At 43.0% G+C, this 25,231-nt stretch overlaps 1 protein-coding gene across 2 annotated transcripts in view; it reads left to right on the top strand.

Moving 5' to 3' along the window:
* The first annotated feature begins 1,667 nt into the window (after positions 1 to 1,667).
* The window catches only part of EFNB2 (ephrin B2), a 43,287-nt gene continuing 19,723 nt past the window's right edge, over positions 1,668 to 25,231 (top strand). The window contains exons 1-2 of one of the 2 annotated variants that reach the window (XM_019731055.3): positions 1,668 to 2,442; positions 24,140 to 24,423. In XM_019731055.3, coding sequence (XP_019586614.1) covers positions 2,321 to 2,442; positions 24,140 to 24,423 — 406 coding nt within the window. In that variant the 5' untranslated portion in view covers positions 1,668 to 2,320. The remainder of the gene's footprint in view (positions 2,443 to 24,139; positions 24,424 to 25,231) is intronic. The other variant, XM_019731056.3, reaches the window with a different exon arrangement.

Consider the following 25,231-nt stretch of genomic DNA (forward strand, 5'->3'; position numbering starts at 1 on the left):
GTGAAATTACGAATAATAACTGCCTGCCCCTTTTTGTTTTTTAAGTCCTGGGAATCTGCCTAAGACTTTGAATCGCTTTACTGTCTTTCTTTCTAAAAAATTATTTCGTAAAATTGGAGGCTTATTTAAAACTAGCAATTGCGGAATATAAAGTTGTTTTCTCTGTTCAAGATCAGCTTGGAATAATAGAAATGTATTCGCCACCTCGCGTACCTTAATTGTTGTTATCGATCTTAAACTAGTCTTTACAAATTTTTAACATACTCAGTGGAAATGTATTAAATTTATGCTTAATGTTTCAAAAAACGAGTACTTAATGCACCATAAGTACATAACAACCATCTTCAAGTTGTTAAAGAGTGAAAGGAAAACTAGTATCTAAACGAGATGTTTTTGGCATATTCTCTCTCAAATTCAGCTTAGTGTGTTAATTTGGCTATAGAAAAAATTGTAGGAATACTGCCCGCTTCGTTTAAAACATTAAATGCTGGCGTGGACAGGGTTTTTTGGCTTGTTTTTTTAAGCCTGTGGGTATACGGTATACCTTTTTTTTTTTCCCCAAACTGAATTATGCGTTTATACTGTGCCTTATTTCTGCCGTGTTCTCTTGGTCATTTAAGATTTTCCTTTGGACTTGGCGCGATTATATTCGTGGGTTACTGGTTCTGGGTGGAAGACCATTGTGCTCTTGCACGCAGAAAAGTCAAGCTGGCCGCTAGTGGGCGCTGTGGGTCCATGGAAACCGTCGACATGGTGGCGCTAGTCCAAATCGTTCTCTGGGCAGGCACTTTACCGAGACCTCAAGTGAAGAATTCCTGCCACCTCTCCATTTGGGCGCTGTTTCTTACCGTCACCCCTAAATTCCTGGTCATCTTCGGAAGGCGTGTGTCCGGAGGCTAATTAAGGAGAAGGTCCCGTGGCACGCGCGGCTGTGCCGGTGACATTTGCAAAGAGAGGTGCTGCCTTCGTGGGAAGCGAGGCGCAGAGGATGCGAGGCCAGGACGTCCGCGCCCCAACGTCGTCTGCCCTGCCGGCGCCTCGTACCGGGAGTCGTTCTGCATCTTTCGGTCCTGTTGACTTAGGTCGGGGCCCTGCTGACGTTTGGTACCGAAATCAGATCTGACACGTATCACTGAGAGGCTTGGTGGGGGCAGCAAAGGGATGCGCGTGCGGGGTGTGAGCCAAACCATGAAGAGGGGATACTTCATTTAAAGAAGGCAGACCCACGGAGAAACGCACTGCCTTGGACTCCACAGGGAAAGTTTCGCCCTTGACATTGTCCCTCTGTTGAAGTTAGGACACTTGCCGGGTGTGAAGTCGCGTGCTAAGCGCGGCAACAGCTAGCACCGTGTTGTCCCTGATCCCCACTCAGTCGTCCCTATCAGCGTCCCCGCCCCGCCGCTCGGGTGCTGCAAGGCTCTCAAGCAGGCCCCTCTCCTTCGCAGACTTCCCCTACGTCGGCTCGCGCCTCCGCCAGGAGCCGGGGGCGGGGCTCACCTGTCAGCCGGCGCACCGCCTCGCCGCGCCCAATGCCGGACGGGGGCGGATGACAGATAGGCGGGATGTCCAACCAGTGCGAGGCTGCTTCGCGGCGGACCAATGGGTTGGGCTGTGTGGGGCGGGGCCCCGCGTTTATAGTGCTCTGACAGCGCGCTGGTCGCGCTGACTCTCCTCGGCAGGGGCAGCGGCGCCGGCCGGATCGAGGAGTCGCGCGCAGAGCGGGTCCGGGTGCCCTCCCCACACACAAAGGCTCGCGCGCGTCCGGCGCCCGCGGCTGAGACCTAGCCCCTCCTGCCTGCTCTGCAGGCGAGGAACCTCCAGGACTGAGGCTCCCGCGCGCCTAGAGACACCCTTCGCCGCTCAGCCCTCCGGGACATGGAACCGCGCCGACGCGGCACTCGTGCGCTCGGGCCGCTGCCCGCCCCCCTGGATCTATAGTGCTAGGTGGCCGCGCTCGGAACTCAGCGCCTGCCGCCCGCGCCTAGTCGTTTCTCCGCCTTTGTGTCTCAGCTGCGCGCCCTCCTTGCCGCCCCGCGCCCGGCACCCTGGAGCCGCACGGGAGCCGGCGGTTCGAACTGGGTCCGGCGCGGCGCCCCGGAGCCCCGAGCCCGCCGCGCCGCCGCGCCCCGCGTGTGCGCTCCCGCCTCTCGCCCTGAGGGCCCCGAGGGCAGCGCCCCCGGCCTCAGCGACCGCTGGAGCTGATCGACGCGCCCCAGAGTTGCCTGCGGTCTCCTCCTTTTCTGCCCAGAGGATTGTGGCAACCGGTCCGCACCCGCTCCCTCCGTCGCCCGGAGTGCGCGGAGCTGGGAGTGGCGTGGCGATGGCTGCGAGAAGGGACTCCGTGTGGAAGTACTGCTGGGGAGTTTTGATGGTTTTATGCAGAACTGCGATGTCCAGATCGATAGTTTTAGAGCCCATCTATTGGAATTCCTCGAACTCCAAGTAAGTGGCATCCGCGATCCCCCTCGCCACTCCGGGGTCTGCCGCGCCTCTCGGTCCCTGAGGGAGGAAGGGTCGGACCGCGGAGCCTCAGCCTGTTTCTGGAACCTCGGTCCTCCTCTCCTCCCCCGCAGTTCCCCGTCCTCCGTCCCCGCCACAGTTCAGTTGGTGGAGTCTCCTCGCTCGGCTTTCTAGCCGGAGCGCCAGCACTGAGGAGCCCCCTCCCCTTCGTCCCCCGTGAGCTCCCCGGCACTAAAAAAGCCTCTGGCGGCTCTGGTGCCACATCCGCAAAGGTGTCGGATGGCGATACCTGACCCTCACTTTTCGAGGACCGAAGACGGCCACAAACAGGGCTGGCCGACGCGCGGGGGCTGGCGGACTCCAGAGAGAGGCGGGGGTGCTGCGTCCGGGAGGAGCCCCGGAGCGCAGTCCGAGCCCGGTGGACGGGCGGGGGCGGCGGACCCCGGGCAGTGGGGCGCACCCCAGAGAAGGGAGCCTGTAGTCTCTGGGCCGCCTATAGCGCCCCTGACCCCGCGCACCTTAGAGGCGCGCCGCCTGCCCGAGGGTGCGCGGGGAGCTCGCCAGCTCAGCCGGAGAACTCCGGGGACGAGCCTTCTCCCCAACGGGGACGCGGGCTCTTTCTTAGGATTCTCCCGGAGAATTCTTGCACGTCCGCCTCTTCCTTGGTTTCTAAACCTGTGCCCCCCGAACTCTGTGCGGTCCCGATAGCTGACTTGGTTTTAAGGATGGTTTTTGCAAAAAGCTTAAGGCCCTGCCCAGGCGACACAGCTGAAACCTTCGCGCCTGGGAAGCCTGGGCAGGAATGGGATCCTTAGATCCCATTTGCTCTTACGTATCAAATAGTGCAGCCGGGAGAAAGCCAGGCCTTCTGGAGATTAACTTCCAGTGTGAGCTCCCAGGGTACATTTAGAATTTAGAAAAGGCGATCCATCCCTAAATAAGTCGTCATTAGTCGTCTGTGCACTCAGTGTTGCATATTACCTCATTTTCGGGATGAATTTTGAATCACGGCCAAAAATATTTCACAGAATCATAGAATTTTAGCCTTGGGAAACTTGGGCAAAGTATGGAGAGGCATTGGCTGATTCCTGGAGTAAGCGTTGAGATCAGAAACAAAATCAATGGCCTAATTGATGTTGAGCATGTTGGCCATGGATTTAGGAGTAAAGAGATGAGGGATTGATTTAGAAATCACATCTTAATTAAAGAATTATACCCACTCCTTTTAAAGCGGTCAGCTTCAGGTTCACCAACATGCTGACCAAGGATTCCCTATTACATGGCAAGAAACGTGATAGCTGTAAATCGGATCAAACAGAAATTCAAGCATGGTGCTACTAGATGGCATTCACAACACAGCTCATACTTAAAAGTTAGTTACTGCAGCCTCCTTCCATGTAGTCTGATCTTGTATGGACGTCTTTTCTTTCTTTCTTTCTTTCTTTCTTCCTTAATGTAATGATACTGTATTTGCCGAGAAAGTAGTGGCAGTGACATCTTTACACCTATACCGAATCGTGAGGCACCAGGTGGTGCCAGAAAGCGCCGGGTTCGGACTTGCTCGCAGCCGCGGGTGTCCGGGCGAGGGGGGCGGGGAGCCGGGGCTGGGGGAGCCGGGATGAGGCCAGCCAATGCTCTCTTTGTGCCTACAGAGGTCACTCTTCCATGCGCAATGCTCGCGGCGCTAGCTCTCACTTCTTCCCCTAGGCTGCCTGCTCTGTTCCACATTGCACTTTCACTGACGGACTGTTTTTGGAGGCTGATTTTTTCCCCCATCAGTACTTAATATTTATATTTAAATCTAGTTTAAAGAAACCCCCATTAACCCCTCCAGCGTTCAGCTCTGTATATGTATCTTTGCATTATTAACCACTAGTTTGTGTGTATCCGAGGAGCATTAGAAATACCTAATTGGAAAAAAACGTAGAGCAATAATTCTTTCCATCTAAGGTTTAGGTATTAATATCTTCTATTCCTAATGTGTTTGTGTGGTGGTGTGGGGGGGACGGGGGGACTGATATTTACTCACCGTCCTGATGACTAGGATTAGTCTGTTTTTCTGAGCTGTGGCCACAGATTTAGAGACCTGCTGGAGGCCTGCTTTTTGAAGAAACCTGCCTCCTGTACTGCTGATGTTGCTGCTGGCAGGATTCCTTCCGTTCTCAAGAGTAGAATCTCTTTAATAGTTCTCATGATAATGACTTGCCTGGAGGACTGGATATTTGTTCCTGGAAAATGTCTACTTAACAAAGTATGTAGCTGAGTGCTAGCTTGTGATCAGAAAGATTTCTTCCCCAAGGAGTGAATAAAAACCCCTCGTGCCAAAGGGTCGCTTTATTTGGGGAAGTTGGATATTTATTTCCAGGGAAAAGTTTGTCAGTCAATCTGATATGGCAGGAAGGCAATCAAATGCATTGAAGTTTCTCATCAGTTCATATGAACTGGGGAACAATTCATTTGTAATGAAGCAACCATCAGTAATTAGATTTGTTTCATTCGGGGGTCAGCTTTTTTAGCAGGTGGTGGACATAGGGAGCGTGCAGCAGCTGTTTGGATCCTGGGTCTAGAAAATCCTTTGTAAATTCACTTCTCCCTAACTACTTTAATCACACTGTCTGCTGCTCCCGTCCTTGAGGTTTATGCAGTAATTGAAGGAAGTTCTATGTACTAAAACATTAGCCCTGTTATCTTATTCACATTGCATCCGTAGGCTCTGGTAGATTTGGGTCAATTGTAGCCATTTAGGTTGTTTAAGCAATTTTTTTTTTTTTAACCTCTGGAGAGAATAGCGAAGTCTGGCTTTCATATCTAATTAACATTTCAGTAGAACAATTTTTTCCAAGCATGATGTTTTAGCCAAAATAAAATAGTTGTGTGTTTTTTTAAATATGGATTTCACTTTAGAGTGAGCGAGTTTGTATTGGTATGGTATTCTAGAATGAACTACACAGACTCGGTTGAATATTTCAGTCAAGCATTAATTTCTTACGTCTATAGGTGCCATTCCCTGTGCACCACGGACTAGTTAGTTAACAAAGCATTTTGCTTTTCCTATGTCATTTTTTTCCTACATAATCCTGAATTCCTGATATTGATTGGCTTGATACAAAAGAATAGCTGGATAATATCCAGATAACCTATAACACATGGGCTTCAGCACAGTTAGACTCTGAATAAATACAGACCTGTCAGAGATTGATAAAATAAAGTACAATGGATAGTGCTGTTTAAACAGTCCATTCAATACCATATATAAGCCTGCCTGCCTTCCATTGTGTCTGAAATTCTTATTTTTGTAGGTAAACAAATGCACATTCACCACTGATTGAATAGCCCCTTGAACTATGCTCCACAGTTTGCGTTTGGGTTAATCTTGTCGGTTTTAATATATAGAGAGAAAAAGCACAAAGCACCAGGGGTGGAATTGTTAGTGCTTTCACATCCACATTCCTCACATTTTGTCAGGATGATAAACTGTAGGTAATGGACTGTCGTTGTTCCACAGGACAACTGAGCCAGAGCGAGCACAAAGACGAGCTAAAGCAGTATCTCACAACAGCCTTCTTTCAGACGAGAAGAGAATTTATTTGGGAATCGTGTGTCAAGGGACTGCACTTTTTAACCTCAGCAATTACAGCTTCAAGCCTCAGAAATGGGAGCTGGAGGTTAAGATGATTTGTTAAGCACTTGGTTCTAAATCTTTCACAAAGCGTAGCTGTTGACACTTGTCCAACCGACGCGAAAAATGCAAATGACTTCAACATTCCTAAATGTTTCTGACTCCTAGGCTAAAGTATGAGGACAGGTGAATTAGCTGTCATCCTCAGATCATCTTAAAAAAAAACACCTACAGATTAGAATGATTTCTCCATATGGAGTCAGCTGAAGAATAATGAGTATATTTTGATTAATTATCATAAAACCTCTTATCCGTAAATTTGCTGAGATAAATCCTTCGGTTGATGGATTATCAGCACGATCATTACCTTCAGACTGACACTGCAATTGGAGCAACTACATCTTTGCTACCTTGCCCTCCACTGAAATGCTTCAGGTAGCTCCCAGGAGGTTGGGTATGACATCTACCTTAGAGCAATGTTTCCCGACGCATTCTCCTAATAGGAAACGATTTGAGATCCCAGCATGATTGTACTGACGCGTCATAGGAATGGGAGTGGCAGGGGAAAGGAAATACACACTGTAGACCCTCATCAAGAAAGAGATATTTTTGAAGAAAGATATTTCTTTAACATTTTATGAAAACTTTATTCTTAAACTCTTTCTTTGCAAATTAAACAAAAAGAAGCACTCTTCTAAGAAAAATAATGATTAAAATGGTACTCCTGGCTGCCTAATCTCTGCCTTCATTTGCTGCTGACATAAAGAGCCTGTTTTTCAGGTCACTTGTCATACATCTACATAGATTTGCTTATGAGCTCACTCTTTGTGTAGAGGAGTAGAGCCTTAAATAGGAGTGTTCAACTGTTTAAAATATTTTGATTAAAATATGCAGAACCCGTAGAACTATAAACTTCTACTTAGGAATTAGCTCTTTCAAGGAAAAGCTTCCCCCCCCACCTCGCCCCACCCGCACCACCACCTTTTTTAGGGGAGGAATTAGAATAGTGCTGGGAGAGGAATATAAGAAAAGCAAAGAAGGAACGATGGCAAATGGGACAGTGTTCCGAACAGCTTGGAAAAACTCCTGTGGCTTCATTGTCTCTCTAAAGCCAAAGAATACAAAGACATAAGCAATTCAGCCCTTCTCCCATGATGGAAAATGTAAACCGTTGACATGGCTCCCCTGTTTAACTTGTTTAATTCTCATTTTAAATTCAGCACTATACTAGCCGTGTGAACTCTGAAGATTTCTTTAGTAATCCATTTTGTAGTTCCGAATCAAAAACAAAGTGAAAGGGTCTGACACAATTTGCTTTTATTTTTAGGCAAATCAACCCTGGTCATAGTTAATAAGGGGATTACAACCCAGACTAGGTCTTTACAGATGTAATGTAAATCAAGGGCAGAGTATAAAGAAACTGATCCCTTTTGATTGAAGTATGGTAAAAAGGCATAGAGAAACTAGCAGCAGTAATCTGATTGTATGGCAATAAAACCACCATTTTCTGTCTTTCAGATAAAAATAATGTGGTAAATCCATGCAGTTCATAAGATGTAAAGGCAGATAAAGGGTGAAGCCATGGCAACATATAGATTAGCTTGATGTTGGAAATGACACGTCTCTGAAAAGGGTGTAGAAACGGAGGCCCTTGCTCCAGGCTGTTGGCTATTATGTGAGAGCCACACAGACTTAGAAACTCGGATTAGAAAGTATGAAAGCCCTACTTGTGGCCTCGGATGGTTGAAGCAGGAAAGAAAAGCTGCTCAGTTCTTGCTCATTGGTGGCGGATAATACGGCAAAGGTAGATTTCATTGACTGCCTTTTTCAGAGATTGAGATTGGGTCTGATTAAAACTTCAGATCACTGCAGTTGTTAAGGCCTGCAAGATTTTCCTTTTTAACTCCTGGCCTAACCGCGGCAGCCATTCTTTAGGATTAACTGCACTTGGCGGTCCCTGCCTTAATCTATTTGGGCTTCAGGCAGGGACATGCTGGGAAGGAACAGAGACCAGAGGGAATAGGTAGGGCTGGAGTTATCTGAAAAGAAAACAGAGGCCTTTTGATTTCAGCCATCTTTCAGACCCCGAGCCATCTCACACAGAGTAGGAGAAGAAATGGTAAACATGTATTGTACCTTTCGCTCATCCAGACAGCTTTTCTCAGAGTTTTGTCATTCCTACCCTGGAAAAAAATATATAATAAGATAAATAAAAGGGGGAATACAGTTTTCATTCTAATCAGTAGTAATCCAATATGCACAAACCAATGGGCTCTATCTAGATAATATTTTACTCATAAACGTGAGTCTTAACCTTTGAGTTGAATGGGATAGGCACCCTTCATGTAAATGAAAGGATTATAAAAGTGCTGCCTAGCTTTAAAGTTAAAAACCACAACAACATCGTCATGCTGTTGAATCTTATTGCCCCCTGTACTGAACAACCTTATAAATAAGCTGTACTTTTGTTTTTGCCTTCCACACTTTCCATTTTAGTCATTAAACAAAATAAGCCACTGAAGCCATGATTGGGTTACATGCAGAGTGACATCTACCATTGGGTCAAGCCAGAAAGGAAATATTTGCTTTATTTCTTGTTTAAGAAAAGTTTCGGCGTTTCTTTCGGAGAATCTGCACTCTTAAGACATTGACAACGCTGACAGCTCCAAACACCCCAAGTGTCTTTCTTGATGGAGTGGCTGGCTCAAGGGATTCGGTCCTGTTTTCTTACTAACGGCAACATGAGGCCTTTCTAGACTAACATTCTGTGAGTGTCTGAAGATCTTCATCAATCCTCAATATTCTATTTCAGACCCATTTCATTGACTTTATTCCTAATTCTAAAGACAGCTGACTCGAACATCTGTTTTGGGCAGTAGATTTCTTTAATTTGTTGCCTGTTTTTCTGGACATTATTATGTAGCTTTCATAGATGAAAAACATTTTTTAAATTATTGTACATAGACTTTCCATACCCACTGCCTGCTGCTTTACCTGCTTTTCTAACTTAATTCAGTAATCTGTATCAAAAGATCCATTACACTTGTCTAGAATTATCAAAGAGAAGGGACACCCCATAATTTACAAGCTGGTCACATCCAAGCACCTTGCATTCTGCATTTGACAATGATTGCTAATGGCCCATTCAGCTAAAGTATTTGCTTGTTAACAGGGAACAGAGCATGATAAATGTCCAGCAAGCTTGCGGCCTCCTTCAGCTTTTCAAATGTAGACTGGTGCATATTTATGGCAGACAAATGACAAAAGAAGCTGCTGAATTGCCCTGGCCTCCAGCTTTCTATTCAGAACGGGGTTAAAGTGATTAAAGAAATGATGCAGGAAAGCCCTGCCACTTGTTTACTAACCATCATCCAACGATTAGCTCTAAGATTAGCTCTATGTTCTACCTGTGTGAACATATTTCAGAAGTGTTAGAGGTAAGGATGGTTGGATCCGGTGAACCAGTAAAAAGAATACGTGATCAATTATGAAATGTTTTCTGTGCACGCTGAATACCAGGTAAACACCCTGTTTCTGTAGCTCCTGCAGAAAATCAGCAGTGGGTCTTTATTTTCCTTTTCCTGTATAAATTCACACATTTAATTCTAGTCTACAGCATTTTGTGACAGGTGAGTATGTACTTGCTGATTTCAAATAAAAAACATAGTAGGAGATTGCTCCATTAAAGAAAAACAAGTTGTTTCTGCTCTTAGTAACTCTCTAAACAATATCTGAAGGAAAATTGGCAGTAGTGAAGTATTAATAGCTTGCTGTTTCCTTTCTCCAAACCATGGCTAGGCAAACGTTCTAACTATCCCCAGTGGTGGGCAGACGTTCAGAACGCTGCGAATGGAGTGCCGGTGCTCTGCCTTGCTTTGAAAACGGCACAAGTGCTATAGATTCTTCATGTTTTCCACATAAAACTATTAAACAATCCAGTTCATTTTCTCGGTTCAAGTTCAGTTGCGTCCAATTTTGCCTCCAGTCCTTGTATCATTCGACCAATACTTGGTAGTTAAGTCCATATTGCCCCCGAGGCCTTACTCTGCTTCTCAGTGGAGATTACTCCTGTATCACCCTAGAATAATTACGAGTGCTACCCGTATTTTGAAACCCGTGTGTCAGTGTGTTTGTGTTGGAGGAAAACGCATGATTAAGACACTCCTAAGGCTTAGGCTTGCTTGGTAGGGGTGTGTGTTTGGGGGAGGGGGTTGCAACTCCCTACTGTCTGCCCAGCCTGCTGTGATTCCCAGTCCACATGCCCCGCAGGATACCTAACCTCCGCAAGTCACAATGTCTGACCTGCAGAGCCAGAGTGTCTGAAATGCCCTGCTTCCAGCATCTCTTCAGCCTCCTGTTCCAGCCTAGGAACTTGAGGCCCAGCGTGGTTCCACCACCTGATGAAATGCTTCTGAATCTGGGTCCTTGCTCTTTCCAACAGTAAAGCTGTGACCCGAAACATTTGCCCTGAATCAGAACTGCCTAATGAGCGATTGGGGCCAGGACAATTACACGTTTGTTCAAGGCCAGCTCAGAATGTGTCTACCTGCAGAAGAAATTTAAAAATGTCAGTTTTCACCTAACTACCAGAACTATATTTGGGGTGCATTTTAGATAAAAAGCACTCTTAATCCCCAAATCCCCCTTTGGGAAAATGGATCTTTATTATAATGGACTGTCTCATAAAGTTCACAGTTTCCCCTAGATGAGTGCCCTCTCTTTATGACTGAGTAGATCAAACCCAATTTCTTAAATGTTTTCTCTGCAAGCCTACAGCACTTTAGTTAAGTTCCTTCGCCATAGGAAGGTCATTATACACTGCGCTGCCATGATTCATATGCAAGTCTAAATCCCCTTTACCACTTTTTCTATCCCTAAAAGGCAGGGACGCAAATTGTTTCTTTTTATCAGTTATTACTTACTGACATCCAGTAAGTATAAGTCGAGTGAACAGGCACAAGCCAGATGTGTATCCGGCTGCCCACGTTGTGTTAACATATCACCTGCTACTGGACATCTACCTTTAGACCAGCGGCTCTAGAATGTCAGGACATCAGAATCACCTGGCACGTTTGTTAAAACAGGATTGCTGGGCCAGCCCCGTGGCTCCCAGTCCTGAGGTCTGGGTGGGACTTGAGGTCTCCATTTCTCACAAGCTCTCAGTTGACGGCTGGTGCCTGGTCTGAGACCACACCTTGAGAATTGTTGCCCTAGGTCAACTTTTTGGGAAAACAATTCCACATTAAGTCATCATCCTCTTAAAGAGGGATATTTAAGAAATCTGTGGCCCTTGCCTCACTGCTCTGTAGCCTCCGTTCTTGCCTTTTTGGAGTCCATAAGGGAACATCTAGACCATTGATGATGGATAATTCATTGATATATTCAGCAAGCATTTATGAACTGTGAGGTCTGTTGTTACTAGGCTCTGAGAATAAGAAGAACAAGCTCTGCCCTCAAAAGATCTAAATCCTCAGGGCAGTAGAGGGAAGCCTGGTGGCAGCAAATGTGTTTCATGCTGTGGTGCGTGGGAGCTGTGTGCAGTGGGAACACGGAGGAAGGGAATGACATTCATTCTGGAGGGATGTCCAGAAAAGCAGCCCAGGTGAGGGGAAGCCGAGTCTAAAGAGACAACAGGCATTTCTAAGCAAAGTCACGGTAGGTCTCTGAAATAAAGGACACAGCAAGCAAGTCAAAGTAATAACATTTCAGCTAAGGACACTGTGTGTCTCTCAAGTGTGTATCTGGAAGCATCTGCAATTATTTCATCTGAGGAGAGCGCCAAGACAGATCCCACAAGTGAAACACATTGACCCTGTGGGATAGCTAACCCAGTGGTTTCAGCTACCTTATTGATATGAGAATTAGCAGCACTGCTTTTCAAAAGGCTTGTGTTGTTAATGGAAAGGTCAGGCAATTCGATTTAGCAAAGACAGCCAGACAAACACTGTTTTAGTTCAGTTGTGAGTACAGGCTTTGGAATCTGGCTGTATGAGCCCAATCCCATTTTAGTTACTTTTTAGCTGTGTAATTTTGGGAGCAGTGTTTTCTATGTCTCTTAGTTGTCATGTCTCTAAAATGGGGACAGTAATCTAATAGTGCTGAATAAAGCAATAATAAAATTGTGGTCAGGATTTAAAGAGTTTTAGCTCTGTGCTTGGCACAATGAACCAATAAATGTCAACTATTGTTATTTAAAATGAAGTGAATATCTACTGTGTGGCTGGCTCCAGTTCAATTTGCCTTCCACATACAAAAGCAAAATAAATAAAAATAAAATGTTAATGAAGATTATAACATGCCACTTTCACCTTTCAAAGTCTCTAATGTTATATTGTAGCCTGTTTAGCTGCCAGACTTCTATCCATTCTTGAAGCCTTTTCTTCTATGTGAAGCACCTTTTAAATTTCCCTTCTACTACCAAATTAGACACTGTCTTTGCTGCTCCCTACGCCGATGCCTGGGCAGCACCGCTTTGTACGTTCTATGACAGGAACAGTAAGAGACTGGGGTGTTGAATGAATACATGAATGTAACCTGTAGGGATGGGCAATGTAGCATTATTTTTTTTTTTTTGCATTAATATTACATGATACTTATTTAGAAACCTACTTACCTGGGGGACATGGTATGTTTTATTTAACAACAGTTGCATATAGCACTTCCCATGTGCCAGATGCTATTCTAACTGCTTGACAAATACTAACTCAGTCAACCTTCTTAGTAACCATCTGAGGGTGGTAACTTTTATGATCCCCTGTAACGCCAATGGGAAAACTAAGGCACAGGTTGGTTAAGTATCTTGCCCAAAGTCCTATAGCTATAAGTGGTGGTACAGTCTGTATTTGAACCTGACACTCTGGTTCCAGGATCCCTCCTAATTCTCTGCCTCTCTTTCTTATGCTGTTGCATGGAATAATTAAAAATTATGTACTAAATTAAGCATGTGTTTGCTCAAAGCAGTATATACAAGGTAGATAAAAAGAAAGTTTGAGATATAATTCTTCCCTTGTGCATCTTGATTTATAGTCTTTCCTCTGATGGGCATGCAATTCTAAATGGATCCTTTGAATCTTTCATATAACAAGGTTCTACGCAATGGAGACTAGACAGTTATGAAAGTATATACTATTAAGGCACGTAATAAGTATTATTCCTTTATTAACATTTTCCTTTTCAAAATTTAAATATTTGATTGTTTTGTTGCTGGGTGAAAAAGTCAGATTTTTGAGGAGAGTTGCATTTGGTTAGATGCTGAACGTGTGTCAAGCTAAGGAGATAGTATGACATCTTTTTCAGAGTCTAGTCACAATTAAATGCCATTTTATTTTGGATTTTGGGATCTGTGCCAGCTTCCAGCTTGTCAGAGCTGAGAAGACTCAAATCAAGTCCAGGCCTATTTCTACAGCAAACTGGGATTCTGGCTCCTTGCCTGTGGATTCATTCAGTATAGCCCATCTGGCTTTTGATGTTCTGCAAGTTTGGCGCAGTTTGTTTCAGGAAGCCGGGCGGCAAGTATTGGTGGGCCTGGGGTTCTCTTGACTCCAGAGTGAGCCTCTCCCGTGGCGTTTCCCTGGGGCCGATCATCTGCTTCTACCTGGAGACCAAGCAGCCGGCTGGAGGTCTCAAACAACCACATCTTTATTCCTGTTAGAGGGCCCCAGGGCATCCTCTTATCTCCTGCTTTGTCCACTTTTCCTTCACTTTTGTTCAGTAGCAGCCTGTTGGAATAACTTAGAATATTTAACTTTTGGTGGGTTTTTGTTTTTGTGGGTCAAGGTAATTCCAGGCTGCTTGTGGTGACTGAGCAGGAAGTAAATATATTGTCTACACAGTTACAATGGCATGCCATTCATATTTTTATAGGCTACACGGTTTGGGGGTCATCTGAATCGAAGTCAGTAACACAATCCGATTTTATTCCTTTTACGCATTAGCAGTGCAGACCTGGCTGTTGTAGCCTGCTTATTTCTCTTCCTTCTCTTTTCTCTGTACTCTGGGCTGTCACCAAGTTATGGAAGGTGCAGGATAATGTCTCCCGTCGTACGCCCACCGCAGACCTATACCTGACCCTGCTCTGGAGTCCAGGAAGCAGGAAGTGTCCAGGAGGCAACCATGTAGGTGGTTGTAAAGTGATTACCCACAGTCCTATAAATTGTGTTGCTCCACTTACTATGCTTGGCTGGCAAGAAGAATCACCTCTTGTATCAAAAGAGAACTAAAATAGTTTTCTTAAATCTTGCTTATTAAAATATTCATTCTTTATTTACACAGACACCCATTGACCAGCCATTCTGTGCAAGGCGCTAGGTGGACGGGAGCTGGGTTCCAGGGACAAATGCCACAGGCTCTGTCTGAGAGTCACACTTCAGCTTGAGGAGCAAGCTTGGACCCTCTTGGTGTGCACACCCTTTCTTTCAGGGCTGTTTGCCCCACCAAAGTTTCATTCACCCATAAAACATGGGTGAATTGTTTTTCTAAGTAGGTAAAAGTTCTTTGAAATTAAAAAAAAAAAAAAAGTGATGGGAATGAAAGGGATGGGAGGGGTTGATAGAAAAGATACACCCAAACTCTAGGTTGTGATACTGCCACTCACTAAGATCTTAATTCCATTTCGTTGACTTGTTGAAATACCAAGCCATTCCCTGTATGAATTACGTGTGCCTTTCATCGCTGTGATTTTCCCACTCAGGTAGATGATCAAATAGATCTCCACACTTGTATCTGAAACAACAGAGAACCAGCTGGAAATGCCCTTTAAATTTTTTTCTATATGAAAGCCATTTTTCTTCCTGGTGCCTCACCTATAAATAACAAGAGTTCCACCTTCCTTTATAGACTCTTGCTAAAAGCATGGTTTGAAACAAGACCGTACAGGTGCAAACAAATTATAGTTGGGAAAGAAGCTTGCACTGTCTCTTGCCTCTGAGGGTTGTGAAATACTTGTTTCGATAATGGAGCCAGCATGGTCCAGCCAGCATGACACAGGTCGGCCTTGGCGGGTCACCCCTGGTTCACTTTCCTGCTGTGCATCACAGCTCTCCAGTCTTACTGTCCACGCCCCCCAAGTTTGCTTTACCGAACTACAAAATGCATGGCATGACTTATTTTTTTCAAAAAGTTTTCGGGGAGGGAGTGTTCGGATCAGCTAGTCTCTGTGAAAAGAAAACAATGATATCTGTGCATCACACACTTAAAATCTGACTGATGGATGAAGATACCTTGCAACTTCAGCTTGCTGTAGCGGTTTTATTACAGTGACAATCACGGTGTGGATAAAAATTAAAGAATTACATGTGTTATTTTCCTGAAAGAAAAATTAAACTACGAGAATAGTACCTTTGAGCATCTAAAAATAAAGTTTTTAAATGTGTTTTGAACATTGCCATGTTTCCCCGAAAATAAGATCTAGCCGGACAATGAGCTCTAATACGTCTTTTGGAGCAAAAATTAGTATAAGACCCGGTCTTATTTACTATAAGACCGGGTCTTATATAATATAACATAATATAAGACCAGGTCTTACATTAATTTTTGCTCCAAAGGATGCATTAGAGCTGGTTGTCCTGCTAGGTCTTATTTTCGGGGAAACAGTATATCACAAATGAAAAAACAAGATTAACATCAAAAGGAGTTGGTTTTCATTCAATTGTGCAGCATTGTAGGCTGTGAAATTTAATATTATTTTGACTCGTATGGTAATTGTAGAGTGACAGAGGGAAATGGATTAAGTTTAAATGAAAGTATACACATCAGCACACAGACTGTCACCTGCAAGTTAAGGTCACTGGGCCAAGAATGGGTCCCTCTAGCTCTGTCATTGCAGTTTAGAATTTTATCAACAAAACTTTCCTTTAGACTGGTTTACTACTTTTTTCAAGTGTATGCCTAGATGAAGAGGCAAAAATACTGTCTGTGGCACCTCGCCTTGAAGAGTTGTTAAACTGGTTTGTGCACCTACCTATAAGTTCACAGTGCATTTGCATTTCTGTCCTTCTCATCTTTCCCTTTCTTGAAAAGATTTTGCTTGTCATTGGTGTGAAGTTTGAAATGCACACCCCCTCCTTTTAGTTCTCGGATTTATAACACTTTAATGGTCCCAAATTCTGTAACTTGCTTTTATGCCCCTTTTCTTTTCCTTGAATAAATCAGGTTCATGTTGCAGATGATATTGGTTTTAGAAAAGTGTGGAAGAAGGGGCACCTGTGAAAACAGGCAATTGTTCCAGCACACATACACATTCGAATTAAAGCAGAAAATGTCAATTAAAGCCTCCAATTACTGCCTTACTTCTTGGAGGTGTAAAGCCACTGAGAAGATAGTGGAGTACTCACTTGAAGCTTTAAGGTAATTACTTGTTACTCCAAGCAGTGGTATTTGGTGACCTAATTCTGTATAAACTTGACACCCTATAGCTATACCCCATTATCTCTTCTGGTTTCAGAATAAGTTTGTGCAGAAACTTGTTCTGATGTGAAAGTGCAAAAGGGGGCAGTAAAGTGCTATCCACAAAAAAGGCAATTTTTTTCCCCAAGTATTTCTGAAGGCCGATATTGCCGAAGTCTTTTTTGGGCCCTGCTTTTATTTATTCATTTTATAACAAACTCTTCTATTTGGGGGCATTTAGAAAATGTCTTATTAAGCTGTAGCAGCAATGTAGCATTAAATGAAAGTAATGCAAGACTGAATATCCTGCCTGTTTATGCAATGTGTCATCAAATTCACACACTCATGAATTTGTCATTCTTCCAGAGTATTTATATTCCCAAGTGCACAGAGCATTTCTGAAGGGAATCTTGGGCTTCTCTGTTAATGCCATTCTTGCTCCAGATAGATGTGGAAGACCCAAGTGTATGGTGAGATTACGGGTCAAGGGTTTGGGCTTATCCAGAGCAATGTGCATCTTTTGTCAGGAGGTAACTGGAAAGACCAGCCAGTTCCAGCAAAGCAGCAGAGTGTTTTTCCTCATTCAGAATTTCAGACCACCACCATTTATAAAGTGACTGCTCTTCTTCCCCACAGACTTCAACATTTAACTAAAATTAAAAATTAAAGCATTTTATGAGAAAAGTGCCTGTTTTCCAAAATGTGGCAAGCTCAGAGTATGCTTAATACAGAATATTGGCTTGTGAGTAAACCAATTCTATGGTATGATGTTTGGTGTGTTAACTGCTAAGGTAAACTTAGTCCTAAAGCTGGGACTCAGAACCCCTGAAATGTGAGCCGGCTCCCAGATTTGTGCGGTTCAGTGATTATGCTTAACTGTCTCTAGCCCATATTTTTTATGTGTGTGAGTGAACTCGATGTGCATTGCGGACCTGTTGTTACTACAACTTGGGTGGACTCAATGATTGATTTGTTAAATAGACCACAGTTCCGACTACAATAACTTTATTTAGTTGCTTTTGAAGAAATTGCATCAAAATGTTAAAAAGTCTACCAGCTTTAAATATTTTGAGTGCTTATTGTTAAAACCAGAGTTATAAAACAATGCTCAAGAATATGACATACGAATAGTTTGTTCTTTGAAACTATAAAAATAATGTTCCAATCTGATCCCAAAAGCATTTAGTGTTTATTGCAGAAAATTCTGAAAAACACAGGAGCTAAAAATCACCTTAAGCCCGCCGTCCAGTAGCCCAAAGCAGTCTCAGGTAAAGGCCTTTTGTTTGATCATCTGTGCGTGTTTTCTGTGTCATCAGCAAAATAAGCAGAATAACGTATCACATGTTGTGTATCTTCTCAACTGAAATTAGCTATTTACATAGAATAATCATGTACTCTAATGATCTAATTTTGGAATGAAAGGAAAAATAAAAGCAATTCTCCATGAGAAAAGTAATACCCATTTACTTATGAATCTGATTTTACTTGACAATTTGCTCTAGAGATAGGAGACCGGAGGGGCTTTGCCTGACCAAGTAATTTGTTTGGGCACAGAAACCGGTCATTCTTGTGTATATCTTTTTATTCTGATCTCTTTTATTCTGTGTCAGCTTGATATTTTTGCATTCGGTTACAACATATTTATTTACCCTTGTTTATATGGTAGTTTGGCATATTCTTCAGTCATTTACTTTCGTGCATTGCTTTCCTCAGAAGAGCCAGGTCTTTCATATTTCACGTATATTTTCACAGACTATATCAGCATCAAGAGGCCATTCAGCAATTTGGCTGTTCTTCTAGGATAACCTACATATATTGGGCAACTGTGAAGAAAAATGAAAGAAATCATTGGATGTTTGTCCTGTGGTGCGTGTGTTATGGTCAGGTGCAAATGCAGGAGTGGGTGGGGAAGAAAAGAGAAGCAGGGAACACGGGGCACCCATGGGGAGTGGGGTTGGGGAGTGCAATTATGGCTCCACTACACAGCTGTCCTTAAGCTTCCTATGGATCCTCTTGTTCCATCGGGATAGGTTCAGAAGTCACTGATTTACCCCGTGAGACCTGGTAATGCAGTGCTCACTGGTCAATAGAAAAATTCAGACTTGAGATCACAATGTGTGACATTCTGTTCTATCAGAGAACGTTGTGTGTTATGACCACGGAACTCTTAAGTGGCTGGTTTATGCTTTAAATGCATTGTACTATTATTTTAAACAAACATTGGTTCCTAGTGTGGGTTAAAACATTAAAGAATATAATGGCTGTATTATAAAAATAGTTTCTGCAATGATGAATATGAACTTGAAATGTCTAATTTAGGTTATTAGAGATCCAATTTAGATTATTAGATATTAATGTCTAATTTAGGTTATTAGATTGATTCAAACTATTCCATATGGAAGTACTAGAGATCGATTCAAAATATTCCACGTGGAAGTACTAGAGACTAGTTTGCAGAGTAACCTTTAAAAACTTGGGTTAAGTTCAATAGATAATCAGAAGATAAAAATATATCTGATATCAAATCATTTCAGGCAGGTTAACCTTGGAACCTTACTTAGGGTTTCCATTTTGTTCCACATTATACTGTCTCTTTATTTGATTCAAAATCACCATGTCTATTGCCATGCTTGGGAATGATTCATTGGGAAAAACCACAGGACTTGCCTGTTTCCGGTCAGCGTGCTCCACTCTAGTAACACAAGAAGGCCCTCCACGAAGAAGCACGAAGCCACCAAAGTCCTGGAAGCAGTCCTGAGCCCCAGGTTCTGATGGGAGGGGAAATTCGGCTTCCCCTTTCCAGGAAGGCAGCAAGGTGACTTCTCTGACCTTGCTAGCCTGGCTCAGAGAGGAAACTGGGCTGGCAGTGTTCTCTCTCCTATCTAGGACATGAAGCCCTGTAAGTCTTCTTTGTTTTTTGTTTTGTATTAAAAACCAGCAGACTTTATTAAATGACATCTCTAACCTCTTTTTGTTTTGGGATGTGCTTTAATAAAAACACCCTCGCCTGTGTGGTATGAGTTACATCTGTGGGGCTTTCCCTCTGTGCTCCTTTGGGTTACAAGATGAACATTATCTCATCACACGAAAGGACATCTGTGTTTGACATCCACTGTGGATAGCCAGTTTAGTAATTTAAAATTAGCCAGTTGTCACTACCATAGTTCTTCTCCTTCTTCTTCCTCTTCCTCTTCTTTTTTAACACTTCCTAGGTCAATATAGCATAAGAGTATTATTAAATATTACAAAAATATTAGAGGCCTTGATATGCTGTGTAGTCTGAACATATTAAATCTCTAAGTAATCTTGAGGTAACAAAATCCAAATGTAAATGACCTAGCTTCAAAAATAGAACTCTATAGTTACTGACTTGATTTTAACACATGGGACACATTGGTTTCCTTTCGAAAATGGTATTATTAAGAAATTCACCCTGTTTTCTTCTCACTTATATTCTGCGATTCTCATAAAATGTCTGGAGTCCATCTGTAATATTACATTGAAAACACAAGCTCGTGTAGTCAGTTTCTTTGGTTCTTGGCCTCCTGTGGAAAGGTAGGGATACCAGATGTCCACCTCTGGGAGCTGTGGTCTCAGGTGATTACCTGGAAGCAGCTTGATCTTTTGGGCACAACTAAGGTGCTTGGCATGAAGCTGCTACACTGTGTGATGCTCTCAAGCCTGTGTGTATATCGACTCTCTTGATTTTCTTCAATTTATGGCTTATCTATGAAAAGCTCAATTTAGAAAAAAATTCATTTCACAAACCAGATTTATGCTTTAATGTAATGCAGTGAGAACTGAAAAGTGTGCAGAGAAAGACTCATGTTTGGCACAGGTGTGCCTCCGTCTGTTTTGTGTGTTATGTACGTGTGCAATAGTTAAATGAAGATAATGTGATGTGAGGTGCTTTGATCAGTGCTTAGCAAAAAATAAGTGCTCAAAAACAGCAGTGTTTTTGTTATTAGTGGTTCTGGAGGTGGTTAATTGCCGTACATTTTTAATAGGAAGGGACTGGAGAAGACTGCCGATACTCATAAAGCTTTCCACAGAGAACAGGCCTGAAACTCCTCTGCACTGCTCCTTGTTCTCCGGAAACACCGCCGTGCCCGGGGTGTCTGCTGGGAATCCCATCTCTGCTCTTAGCTCAGCCCTGTCCCAACTCTGTGTGGTCCTATCTTCAGAATTCTTTCCATGCCTGTACTCTGCAAATACTTGGGGGGCACTTAATGGGACTTACATTTATTTGTGTATATCTTGGCTTCCATTTGTTCTTTCATGTTTTTTTCAGTTAATACATTATTTATTGAGGACCTACCGTGTGTCAGCCCTTGGGCATGCAGTATTGAATCAGCCGCACAGGGCGTCTCTCTGTCCTCAGGGAGCTAGATAGTAAATTCCCAAGGATCGGTATCTTTTACTTTTTTGTCACTCGGAATCTGGCACATAATATGTTGCTTTAGTTGTTGTACTCACATTACTCTTGTTTGCTCCCATGTTGCCTTAGAAACTGTGAGTGTTCCTGGGAGGCAAAGAGGCTTCTGGGGCTCAACTGCACATAGTGGTAACAGAGGCAAGAAATCTGTGATTGAGGCTCAAAGCTCAACAGCACACTTTGTCTACTGAGAAGTCGTGATCTCATCAATTGAAGTCACTGGTGTGCTGACTGGTTTATGTACATATGTCTATATGTGCTTCAAAAGTGAACCTCTAAAGCACTCACATACTGGGTCTTTTTGTATGGATTTAAATAAAGAAGGAATAATTTTCTAAGGGACTCTTGAAACAATTACTTTTTCAGGAAAAAGGGTCAAATCCTTGCCTTACTTTTTGCCATAACATATTCTGAAAAGTCAACTGATTCTTTTCAAGCATTAGGAATGATGGGTTTTAGCGGGATTTACTTTTCATGAGCATATCAAATACGCTTATGGAAATTTGAGATTCCTCCCCTTCCTTTCCATTTTGATAAGCCATCCCTTGGGGTACCCCTCCCCATACATTGCTCCCCAATAGCTGACCCTTACCACTTTTGATGTGATTTGTGCCTTCTGAAAATATGGTCTAAAACACGGAGATCCTTGTAGCCACACCAGCCCATGTGTCATATGTTCTTGACCTCATTTCATCACACCAGCAAAAGCTATAACTCAGAGTTGGTGAGTGAAGAGCGCGTCATGAGCTTACATGGGTGGGGAGGAAATCTCTGCTGAGTCTTTGCTTAAGCAGGAAAAAAGTATATTTCATGAAGGAAACCGGATCTGGGGAGCATTTTGAATGAAGAAAGAGCTTCATGAGCCAAACTTTAGACATAAGGTGTGAAGTGGCAGAGTTCTGAGATGTGCAGAGAGGGTAGGCAGCTTGGGGAGGGGTCAGAGACCCGATGCTTGTTCTTAAAAGAAGTACTGGATGGACAAGAAAACGGGTCCATCTGTCCGCTAAGGATTCTGATCTCTGAAACCTGGACAAGCCCTTGGGACATTGGTTTGTGGTAAAAGATGATGGGTGTGAACATCAGAGCTTGGAGAGGAGGCAGGTACAGGCATCCAGGCTGCAGAGCTGGGTTGTGATTTAGGAACACTTCTAACAACAGCTAACATGTGAAGATCCTCTGTGCCAGTTACGAAAGGAGCAGATTTAGGATCGCAACTGTTTGGAGGAGTGTGGGAACCACAGGCAGGAACTGGCCTCTGGTTGTTGGATGCAGTAAAGATTTCCCAAGAAGGTTAAGGAATAAAGCATGAGAAAAAGGATGTGTCAGGAAGGTGAGTGATGTAATTAGTGCTCACCCTATTTCATTGGTACCGACTGCCAGGCATCTTGCCCCTGCTCCTTAACCACAGGGACGCATCAGAATCACTGTTGGGGGACAGGGGTCAAGTCTGAAAAGCCTCATCCACGCACATGGGGGTTCAGTCCTTCAGGCCCTCCCCCACAGTCCTGTTTGCTCCACAAGGAAGATAGAACTGCCTGCAGAGACTGCATTCAGGAGCCGGAGGGAAGACCTAGGGAGTCCTCTCGTCCCCTGCTGTTGAATTTTCAAAGTGTCCCCTCAGAAAACAGCAGAAATGGCCAAGAAGATCAGAAAGAGGCTCTTACTAAGGGGTGATACTCATTTGTCAAAAGTGCTAGAGAATTCTTCAAGGGTGCACATGTTTGTATGATATTTGTCATTGTTGTTTAAAAAATACTCATTTTGAGAAAGACTTTGTCAGGTGGTTCTTTTCCTTCTTTCCTTCCTCTGTTTTTGAATGAATAAATGTCATATGTCCTTGCTAAAGAAACTCAATTAACAAAAGGAGTGGGGGGACCTCTCTCTTTGGGATTGTAAAATAACATATTCCCAAGGAAGATGACAAACCATTGTCTGCAACATGCATTTTGCCTGCCATAAAGAGTATTGTTTTTTTGATAAAAATTTCTAATGAAATTTGTTATTTTCTGTGATGCTTCCTAACCAGTCTCATGCACTTTTCAGGGAATTAATACCATTCTTTAGCGTAAGGCGTAACCTGGCTCCTTGGTATGGATTTGAAATTGGGGGTGCCCCATTACTCTGGCTTTCTCTCAGTGAATTATGACCCATTAATCGTCATGGCTGGTGGGCTTCCCTGGTTAAATAAAGGGTTGGATTGGAAGGATTCAGACTTGATGCTTTGTTCTCTGGCTTTAATATTTTAATGAGCCTGCAAGCTTGGCTGCTTTCGGAAGGACGAGCTGGGATTTCTAAGTGTGTTGTTAGTGTTCGCACTTGTAGAAGGATGTTCATTAGGAAGCTCTTGTTTCAGTTTCTCAGAGAAACTCCCCCATTAAGAAAGATCTTTCAGCAGCGCGGCTAGTAAGAAGGAGGAAATGGTGTGGGGGGGGGGGGGGAGCTTTTAGCTGGAAGCATTAAGGGGATATTGTATCAGTCGTCTTAGTTCTAAAGCTTTGCTTCTAAGAATTAATTGGAGCAAATACATCTCAAGGGAGGGGGGAAGAGGTTTGTGGAGCAAGGACAGTAGTTGCTGTCCTTGCAAGTCAGGGACTCTGCATCCTGCAGCTGAATCAATACTACAACTAATTATTTCTAGTTATCTTTTATGGGTTTGTAAGACATTTCTTTTGTTCAGTGTAATAAAAAACCCATTGTTTGATCAGTGACTGACTAATTATGATAAGTAATTTGAAACATTCTTGATGAAACTTGTCTGTTAATTAACATCAACAGCCAATGGAAACTACCAGGACAACAAAGTATTAGTGCACCCACTGTTCCCTGGCTTCGATGCCATCTTTCTGTGGCATGCCCAATAACAAAGGCTGCCAATGGTTAAAAAATAACAAACAGGTGGGGAGGTCTGACTCACCATGGAGGAAAAGTTATTGTAAAGTTACACAAAGGAGCACTGAAATATTACAAGTGAGGGGGTGGTAAAGAAATGTCAGCAGGTTGACTGATCCTGTTGCATAGATGAAGGAGAGTGGTTCTTTCCTTTAAAGCTTAATTCGTAAATACATCCGTCCCATGCTGATCTGAACTAGGCCAGATTTAGTAAATAGAAGTGTGGATCTATGAAATTGTAGTTTGGAATCATTGAAAATGTCTGGATGTATTGTGATTATTATTCATACTGTTAACGTTTGTCAACTCATTGTTTTGTGATTTTTTTTTTTTTTTTTTTTTTATGCTTTTAGATTTCTACCTGGACAAGGCCTGGTACTATACCCACAGATAGGAGACAAACTGGATATTATTTGCCCCAAAGTGGACTCTAAAACTGTTGGCCAGTATGAATATTATAAAGTTTATATGGTTGATAAAGACCAAGCAGACAGATGCACTATTAAGAAAGAAAATACCCCTCTCCTCAACTGTGCCAGACCAGATCAAGATGTAAAATTCACTATCAAGTTTCAAGAATTCAGCCCAAACCTCTGGGGTTTGGAATTTCAGAAGAACAAAGATTATTACATTATATGTAAGTATAATTCTATACATTTATTTTATACAAAGTAGGATAAGCTACATAGGTTTGTATCAGTTTTTCCTTCCTTAAAGTTATTGTGGCAAATATTTGAGAATCTTTGCTGAAAATTGTTTTTTTTTTTTTTAATTGAAGAAACCTTAATTGAATGTGGGACCCTTTATAATAGTACTCATTAAATATAAATGTCTAAAGAGAAAAACCCTCCTAGAGTTTTTATAGGATTGAAATAAATGGATATGTGTGAATTTACTCAGCATCTTTACTGACAAAAAACATTTTTAAGGACCATTGGTGAGGTTTTGATGGGTAAATCTTGTGCTATGACTTTTCTCTGCATCCATTCATCCATCTATTCATTCACTCATTCATTTAGTGTTTACTCTGTGCCAGAAACTGCCGAAGTACTAGGGATTCAACAGTAACGAGATGGTATAATGGTATCCTTTCCTCATGAAAGCATCAGTGAAATGAGCTCATAGGCTCCAAGGATGGGGGTTGCAGGCAAACCACAATTATGCACGGGCACATCAAAACCAGATTTAGAAGAATAAGACAAAACTTGGGTTTGCTCAGTTAATTAATTGTTTAACTTTTAAAACAATCTATGTACTAATTTGATACACTAGTTCAGGAACAGATACTATATATCCTTTGAGTCACATCTGACCTGGTGTTCACTCATGACGCTGTAAAGTCAAATGATGCACCCCCCTGGAGCACATGCCTACTAAGTGCAAATCACATGCTAGCACAAAGCCAGGGTCCTTCCGTGCAGGGTTTTGTCACAGTGCAGTCTGGG

The sequence above is a fragment of the Rhinolophus sinicus genome, chromosome 16 (genome assembly GCF_057876585.1).
Source record: "Rhinolophus sinicus isolate RSI-liver-muscle chromosome 16, RSI-T2T, whole genome shotgun sequence".
Lineage (NCBI taxonomy): Eukaryota > Metazoa > Chordata > Mammalia > Chiroptera > Rhinolophidae > Rhinolophus > Rhinolophus sinicus.